The sequence below is a fragment of the Trachymyrmex septentrionalis genome, unplaced genomic scaffold, assembly GCF_001594115.1.
Source record: "Trachymyrmex septentrionalis isolate Tsep2-gDNA-1 unplaced genomic scaffold, Tsep1.0 scaffold36, whole genome shotgun sequence".
Lineage (NCBI taxonomy): Eukaryota > Metazoa > Arthropoda > Insecta > Hymenoptera > Formicidae > Trachymyrmex > Trachymyrmex septentrionalis.
In genome coordinates this window covers 1,897,825-1,907,445 of record NW_017305525.1, presented here as the reverse complement: position 1 = coordinate 1,907,445, position 9,621 = coordinate 1,897,825, and the positions used below count along the sequence as shown (strand labels likewise).

General features: G+C 28.3%; 1 protein-coding gene across 1 annotated transcript in view; it reads right to left on the bottom strand.

Moving 5' to 3' along the window:
• Positions 1 to 6,659, bottom strand: part of LOC108750326 (nardilysin-like) — a gene marked incomplete at its 3' end in the record, with an annotated part of 7,264 nt that extends 605 nt beyond the window's left edge. The window contains 11 exon segments of the mRNA XM_018489707.1: positions 480 to 636; positions 803 to 1,285; positions 1,371 to 1,720; positions 1,806 to 1,979; positions 2,069 to 2,274; positions 2,343 to 2,538; positions 2,619 to 2,732; positions 3,350 to 3,479; positions 3,674 to 3,720; positions 3,722 to 3,737; positions 6,475 to 6,659. Of these exon segments, the coding sequence (XP_018345209.1) occupies positions 480 to 636; positions 803 to 1,285; positions 1,371 to 1,720; positions 1,806 to 1,979; positions 2,069 to 2,274; positions 2,343 to 2,538; positions 2,619 to 2,732; positions 3,350 to 3,479; positions 3,674 to 3,720; positions 3,722 to 3,737; positions 6,475 to 6,659 (2,058 nt within the window).
• Between the last annotated feature and the right edge of the window lie 2,962 nt (positions 6,660 to 9,621).

Here is a 9,621-nt window from a genome sequence, read left to right as displayed (position 1 = left end):
ACACACACACACACACACACACACACACACACACACACACACACACACACACACACACCCAGTTGAAAATTTTTTTTAGAATTTTATACGATTTGGATCATTTTTGAGAAATACTCAGAAATAGTCGAATAGTTTATATCTTTATTCAGAATTTGTCGTACAAGTAAATTTTCAAATATTCTAAAATTTCTCATCCCATAATTTAAAAAAATGTTTTTAAATTCTTTAGATTTTATAACATTTAATTAGTGAAATCAAACTTACAAAAAATCTTCATATAAATTAAAAATCTTATATAATAATTAACAAACATGGAAGATTTTGAGAAAAGATGTAGATTTATTAAGAACGGTTCCAATTTATAAAAAATGTGAGCAAGTTATAAAAATATATAAAAACTTTGAAAAATTATATAAAAATTCTGAGAAAAATTTTCATCAGGGTAACTTTGCCAACACACGATTTAAACATAAACTTACTGACAGATTTTCGTTGAAACCGCTTATTTGTATTATAATACCTGTATCTTCTTCATTAACATCGATCTCATAACTAAATCCAGCCGTTATAGCCGGATATAACTTATCGAGCAATAGATATTTTATTACATTGCAGTACATTTGTAAAAGAGCAGCACTGTAATGTTATTAATATATATTAAGGCTAATATTAAATACATTTATAAAAATCACAATTCATAATAATTACAAGTTAGAGTTTATAATAGGTATATATAAGTTCGACAAACGTCGTAGTACTAATATAATGTATAAATAGTGTTTATGTCCAAGCTATTATTTACTTTTTTGATTTTCGAAATTGCAGATGAGAAATGGAGACAATATGAAGATTTATATGGCACACCGGCCAATTAAACTTCGGACAAAACCAAATTTCCGATACAGAATCGTTGTTTATTTTTACAGGATATTTCGAAGCTTTTGCTGATATCGGTATAAAAGAGAAATTATTGGTAAGAAATTTATTGCGTGATGGTAAATGAAAACTAGACAATGGTTCGATAGATTTCCAGTGATTGAGCCATTCATCTGGTAGCTCCATATCTTTATAAATAATTTTAATATGCGGTTCGACTATATTTTTTTTAAATCTATTGTTGAAAATCATGATCTTCGCCGTCTCTGGCATCAAAAGATTCAAACATTTTTGTATAGCTTCTGGGTTATACTCAAAATAAATATGCTTTCCAGTTAGATAATCACACGGCTGATAGAAATGCATTCCCTTACATAAATCAAACACATCATTATGCTTACTAAAAAATCTAAAAAAGTATAAGTGACATATCTTATATATTTTAATAGTATTTTTATTTTCTACATATCTACTTATTCCTAAAATTGATTTACCTAAAATTATTATTTCCTATTTTATAAAGCTCATTATAAATACTCTTTTGTGGACCCATTCTTCTTATTAAATTCATAAAAGAAAATATTGCATTTAGAACCTTTCTCGGATATTTTAGTCCCTCTTCGGTGAGTTCTACTATAATCTCAAATAAAACGTACATAGAGTTGTATCCGAAATCATTATTGTTATCACAGTTACCACAAAACACATCAAGGCCCCACATTTTTTTACGTAGATAACTAGTTAAAGAACCATTTCCTTTATGTTCAATAATCCATGAAATATATTTACTTGGTTTACTTTTGTAAAAATTTAGTAGTGAAGGCAAAACCCATATTACATGCAACTGTAAAAGGGATGTTTTATTTTCATATGCATTTAGTCAGTAGACACAGATTTTTTTTTTTAATTTGAGTGTCTAAGTTACATACTTGGCTGATATGATTAATGGGTTTAATCCATTTAAACGTTTTTTGAGATGCGTCAGTTTCAAATAAATCGCCGTCTTTAAATTCGGTAAAGTCATCGGAAGGCAGCCAATTACTTGATAAAGAATTAAAGCATAATTGGACATACTGTTCCAATGTATCTAACGATAATCTCGCCTATAAACAGATGTACGTGTTATGTTATAATTTAACTATATTTAATAAGAAATCAATTCTTCATCGCAATTTTAACACATTATAATTGCCTGTATAGCTAGCGTCATTCTGTGAGCGCTATAATGGTGTTTTTTGAATTTGTACACCTCTTCGTACAACTTGTCATCATTTATATCATTGTTTAAAGGTATCGAATTTCCTCGAAGAAACTTACTGGATGGATGACCATTTCGAGCAATAAAAGACAATAATCGTTCCATTCTATGTTTGTTACTAGATGAATTTAACTGAAACTCTATGTGAACATGGAGCATTAGAAAACTGCAAGTTTTAGCAACATCATTATCATTATGAATTATATACCTTTTTGTACGATCTTTCGCTCTCGCGTGATGGCATCTTTCTTTATCCAAAATCCATCGAAAGATATACTAAAAGGAACGAGAGCTGATAACAAATGTGTCTCTGAGATATCAAAGTAAAATCTTGTATACTCGCAATCTGTTACACCGTAAGTAGTGCCACCATGAAGACTGATAAATCCTTTAAAATCGTTTTCCTATAAATACAATGATATTTAAACATTTAATTGTACAAAAAATGTATTTCATAAAAAATTCACTTATCATATTTTAATACATTTGGATATTTTTCGGATTCTATAAAAATCATGCGTTGAAGGAAATGTGCCAGTCCTGGAACTTCCGGTGGATCATTAAAACTGCCTACTCTCACACATAAACCACAAGAAGCCTAAGTTTAAAAAAAATATATATATACATATATACATATATATCTATACATTTACTTTGCGTTGCATACCAGAATGTTAAATTGATACATTAAGCAAACTGTAGTGAGATGACCCGTGAACAGTTTTACATATTTCTTCAAACGAATCCATGAACATTGATTTATAGATAATAGAGGAGTTTTTACAGATAATGGATATTTTTCAAACAAGAACTGATAATGGGGGCGTTTTGAATTATGCATGAAACACATGATGCGTCATTTGTCTTTGTTGTTACTATAATAATATAGGAAAATAAAATGATCATATATCATGCGCCTCATGCATAATACGGAACGTATCTAGTATCAAACATTACTGGAGGAATACGCTATTAGCGCCATTGCAACATTTTATTTTTCCACGTCTGATGAAGGATAGAGATGGATCGACAAAATTGCACTAATAATGCACTTCTGAACGCAATTTTGAAAAGATAGATTATTTATTTTTTATGATTTTATAAGTACAATATTATTATTTGAATGAATTTTTAAAAACAGTAAATAACAGATAAATGTAAAAAATAATACGCTAGAAAAATCCAAAAGTGTTAACTGAATTATTTTGTTTATACCTTCTTTACGTCTTTTTTAACTTGTTTAACTGAAGAACAACTTGCTCCATAGTCTTTATAATTCGTATTATTCGCTTCTTCCAGATCAGATATTAACAAAGCTGTTAAACCATTTGGTAGTCTAATGACTCTAAATTTGAAAGACAAAACGATTAACGACATGATGAGAAAATACTAAGGATTATATAAACAAATATTAATTCTTCTTTGTATGAAGTACATTTTAACATTTTTTTTAAAAGATTATCATCGCACTAAATAATATATCTTCCGCACATTTCAAAGGAAATCGTTCTTTTTGCTGAGTTTCCACTCCGGTCTTACCTGTATTCAGCTTTATGATACTCCGATTTTTCAGGCTTGTCCAGAATTGTATTCGATATTATATCTTTCCCGTTCAACAAATCACAAATTATAGACACAATATGATCCATTCAGAGAACTCAAAAAAAGATTTCTATATGATTTAACTTTCTTGCCGGATAGATTGAATACAGAGAGATCTAGACTGGATACAATTTTTATCAGTACTCTAGCCGACACTTCTTCATTCTCTATGTTGTCGAACGTCAATATGAAAGTCAATACCAGTAACTTGTGTATATACACATACATTGTAGCAGAGTGAGAGGAAATATAAATAATACATATATTGTAGCAGAATGGAAATAGAAATAGTAAGTAAAGTCGTATGTACCCAGTATCCGAAAAATCAGAATTTTATCTTTAGCAATGAGCATACAAATCCATTCTATCTACTTCAATTCCAATAACTTTAATTTTTAACATGTACTTTGGTATGTTTATTTAGAGAGTAATTAAAAATTATTTAAAACCAAATTTTGAACTGTACAATTCATCTAATTTAGTATAATATCGCTTCCATGTCAAATATATAACAGAAAATTTGATAAATAACTGTGTCCAGGAAAATTAGACTTTTCGGTGGTAATATTGCCATGAAAGATATATTTGCGGGAATTTATTCGAAATGACATATTATACATCACATTAAAAGTAATTACCGCCAGCAAACTTGGAAAAATTTCTATCTTTGCAAAACTGATAAAAAATGCGGGTTTTCGTTAAAATCTTAGAGAATATTCATTTTGTCAAAATAAAAATCATTATCAAGAAGAAAGTTGATAAAATTAGAAACAATTTCGTTTATTTTTAAGTTATACAATACTTTCGATGATAGAATTTTTTAAAAAATGTTATACTTTTAGACATTTCGACAACTGGAATTTTTTCCGTAAATATCTCAGATTTGGTTGCTTTTACGTACAAAATAAATGTTATGGAAGGTTACTAAATTTTTTACAAAATCGTTTCTTATTAAACCTCGTACGATAAATAGTTGTCGAAATAAATAGATTTTCCAAATTGTAATACATTTTAATAAATAATAATAATTTACATGTGACTTCTCGTATGTAAAAAATGTACAGTTTTAATTCTTGTGTAATTAAATTGAAAATATTTTTTTAACGTACGGCTAATTGTTTTCGAGATATGGTGTTTCAAAAATATTAGTTTTTTATATTCAAACTTTAAATACGAAGCGCCTTACAGTTTCGAGTGTTATGTTGAACTAACATTCATTTAAATTGAATTAATTTTTCAGAAATAAATTGAGAGCCGATGAAATTATCGGACACAATCATTCTGATAATCCCCCCAAATTTTTCCCAAATCTAAAAAATTGTAATAAACTTATTACGAAAAATATTGCCTCGGCCGGGATCTCTTGCATTCCGTGCGAGATGTCTCGATAGTCTAAAGGCTTAGGACCCTCGCACGTTCTTTGTATTATCTCTTCGGTAATACGAAAGATATCGTTTAGTCGACTTTTCACTTTTCCGGAACGACAATCATAGAAAGATGACGAAAAGATGGTTTTTTTAAGTTGTCTTTTCGACAAACCTAAAAGACTTACAAAACGTATAAAGAACTTATAAGCTCCTTATTAAGATCAAATATGGATAGATTTTAAGAATTTTATATAAACATTTAACAAAGAATCTTATATAACTTAATATGGTCCTTTACGTAGTCCAAATATAATTTAATATAGGCTTAATATAATTTAATAAAAATTTTATTAAAATTTAATAAAATATTAAATAAGATTTTAATAACGGTTTTATTTTAATAAATCTTTCTAAAGTTTTAATAAAACAAACCGTTATTAAGATTTTATTTAGTATTTTATTAAATTTTAATAAAATTTATAATAAAATTATATTAAGCTTATATTAAATTATATTAAATACATATAAACATTTTTTTGCGGGATGCTATAAACAACTTAACGAATAAAGTAAATTTAAAAATTTATTGCAATTATATCATTATACTGATTTGTATATGGCTATGTCACTTGATTAACGACGTTATGCACACGTCCTCTTTTCAATGTTAGTGAGCGCATAAAAAGCGCGACTACTAACATTAAGAGTATTATGAAAGTCCGATAAGTTCCGTTTCACGTTCATGCATGGATTCTACATTATATTATAATAAATTGTATTCTGACAATAACTATACATTGAATAACAGATACATATACTGTTATTCATAACTGTAAGAAAGGGAAAAGTAAATAACATCTTATTTTCAATTTTGGGTCTTGATTATATATTCGGGTCGTCATAATTTTATCATCTATGTACACATGTGTGTACATTTAAGTAATTTTGCATTTACATTTCTTTTTCATGTCGAAATTAATAGTAAGGATTACGGTAACAAAATTTGTTCTGTGTATATAAATGTAATACATTCTTTGTTCATACTTTCTTTCTCGGTTTAATTTTGCTTAAATTCATCTTAGAGCTTTATTTCTCGTATGCGATATTCTTTTGCACTTAGTTTGAAAAGCAGAGCACGGTTTTTATTTACACTATCTGTTGTAATTATCCATTTCCTTCCTTTCAATCGTCTTTTATATTGTTTGCATTCTTCTTTTTTTTGTTCTCATTTCGGTCATGGTATTCCTTGTATACAGATAAGGCTTTTTTAAAAGATCTAATTAAATATATCGAGTACCAGCGTGAAATCCATCTGCGTAATCGTACTCTTGTTCTACTGCCTATCCTTTTCTGAGGAGGCGGTGCGCATGCTGAACGTCACGCCAAGCTACCACCGATCTTCTAGTTCTGGGCTTCACCTTCTGCTTCCTCAAGATACACTTCTGGGAGATGTGGACGGACGTGGTGACCGTCGGGCTATGCGGCAAGTTAATCGAAGCCCTTTGGGGCGCCTTCGAGATAAAGACGTTCTTCGCAATCGTCAACTTCAGCGTCATCATCCTCTCGGTCCTCTTCTACCTTTTTCTACATGTGCACTAGCAATCCGAATCTGCTCTTCAACATATGCATACTCATTTGACCGGTTACATCCGACACTGTGTATCGATGTATGTCGCCTAAAAGCCCTAATGAAAAGCACCCATTGTAATTCATTGGATTACTAGAAGATGTACATCCCACTTTTTTGGGGCTGGAATGTTTATATGAGTTTCATCTACAGCACCAATGATTCTCGAAATTACGACCACTCGTATTTTCGAATTCTGCCCACACTTCATCTACTCATGCACCTGTAAGCCACTTAACAATGGTAGGTGCAAGCTCTACGAATGCCTTTACAATACGTCTTGTAATATAGAGTGCAGTGCTTCTATCAACATTGAAACGTTTACATATTGATTTAAGCATAAAGACATAAAAGCATTTAACAATTTTTTTTTTTTTACGATAATATTGACATGTAGGATAAGATACAACTACTATGCATATCTCCGCTATTTTTTGAGAAAAGACAGAAAGAGCACGATATCCTAAACACGAAAATATTTGCTTTTTAAAATTATTCATATCAAAAGCTATAAAGATAATAAAAAATTGAATGGTTTATGAGATATTTTATATTTTGATATTTTTTAACATAAAATACAAAATCTGTCGTAGAACATTCGCTCCCTGCACACTTTTTCCGTACACTACAAATAACGGAGATGATAATTGTAAGTCCTTTATCCTGTATACATAAATGAAGAAAATTCTTTGTACATCAATGATAATTAAAGTGATAGTTTCAATTACTTTTACTAAACACATATATAACATATATAACTTTTACTAAACACATATATAACAGATATCTGTAATGCAAATATAATTATTGAGAAAATTATAACAATTTACCAAAAAGAATCTGGGGCTATTCTCCATAATACCAACAAAAATTGCGTGCACGGAGAAATCATAGGCATTGCATATATGTTGCATATATGTTGTCCTTTGTAGTCTATGCTGAATATGAGAAAGAACATAATAGCACACACACAGGAAACATCTTAAATATTATATAAAAATTACATACACATAAAACACACATATAAACGCGTAGTTATAGGCTGCATTCGGAAATATTACTCGAGCACTCGTCCTATCTTTATTACTTACTTATTTTGTGTTACATCTTTGCTAAATAAGAAATGCATTTAAAATATTTTTTTTTTTAAATCGTCATGAAAAATATATCGAGTGAGATTATTATTTCGTACAATAATTAACAAAATATAACTTATTTTGTGTTACATCTTTGCTAAATAAGAAATGCATTTAAAATATTATTTTTTTTTAAATCATCATGAAAAATATATCGAGTGAGATTATTATTTCGTACAATAATTAACAAAATATAACAAAATATAACTCATTCCTAAAAAAAAAAAAAAAAACATTAATAAATCACTTAAAATGAGCTTGAAATTCTTTTTCTGTCAATTATAGATAATAATCTTTCTACATAATTTTCGATTCTTGGAATATGTCTTCTTGGATTTCTTCCAATTAACTGCAAGCTACTATTAAAGACCGTCAACCCTGGGCAAATTTTCGGCGGTATGAAAAGAGTCCCAAGGGCCCGGAGGTAACTAAAGAACGCTGACATTATCGACAATTGATATAAATTTGCTATTATTAACATAAATATTTAGCTTATACATTATTAAATTCATGATTTTTTATTACATAAATGTTCAATAAATAAATATGCATACTTGTAAAGCTGTAATGTTCTATATATTGTAGAAAAATTACAATTTTTTTTCTTTGCAGTTATCATCTCTGTTGATAATCAAATTTTGACGATAACACTGAAATCACAATGAAAAAAAAAGTCGAGTATTATTGAGTTCTAAATGCATAAATACATCTATTAAACAATAAATCATAAAATAAATACAATATTATCAGTTTTTATCTCTTAATCACTTCAATATTCACAAGAACGCGAACTCCCATAAGAATGTCAGTTTTTAATAGTATCTTGTGTTGGTGCCAGAGCTAACGACATGGACACAAAAAATTTATATTTTAAATATTTCTTTTTTGTTTGATTTTTTAATTTATTTTTTTGATAGTTTAATTTATTTTTTGTATTTATTTACTCTTTTTCTTGTTTTATAATTTTTTTACTTTTTTATACTTATTTTTTAATTTCTTTGTATATTATTCAATATTTATATTTTTTTAGTATATTTTGATCAACCTACACACTGGTAGGCAACACTTATTATGGATTATTATGACATGATTCAGAGAAGCTTTGTATGAGATAGCTAAATATTATACTCTTTACAGTTAATCAATAAATAAATTATATTCTTACTAGAATACTTATCGTAGAAAATGACGAGGAGTATAATTAAATACTCGATCGTCAACGAAATATTATCGAAGGTATAAGGTATATTTCGCTCAGCCCTTTATTACCGATAGCGACATCTTTTATCATAAAATAAAAAGTTATGTACGTTATCATAGATGACATTATAGAATGCTACTACCTTTTCTTGCCCATTTTCTATGAGTTATCTCTATTATAAATGCAAGAGTTTGCTTCATGTGCAATTACAAATTTAATTAATTTGTTCTAATAATCTCTTTAAGTTATAACGCGACACCTAAAAAACTCTATAGCTGTGATACGATATAGCGCGAATTTGTAAGATGACTACAAACTTTTTTAAGGTGGCCACAATAAACGAACTATACTGCTACTCCCCATTAACCTTTTGGATTCATTTTGTCTATTGACAATGATATATCAATAGTACTAAACATTTACTTACAATAAATAAACATTTATTTTTAATTTAAAATATGATAACTAAATAAAAATAATGATCTTTGTATTAAATAAATATATATTTATACATATCATTAAATATCATTAAATATATATATATATATATATAT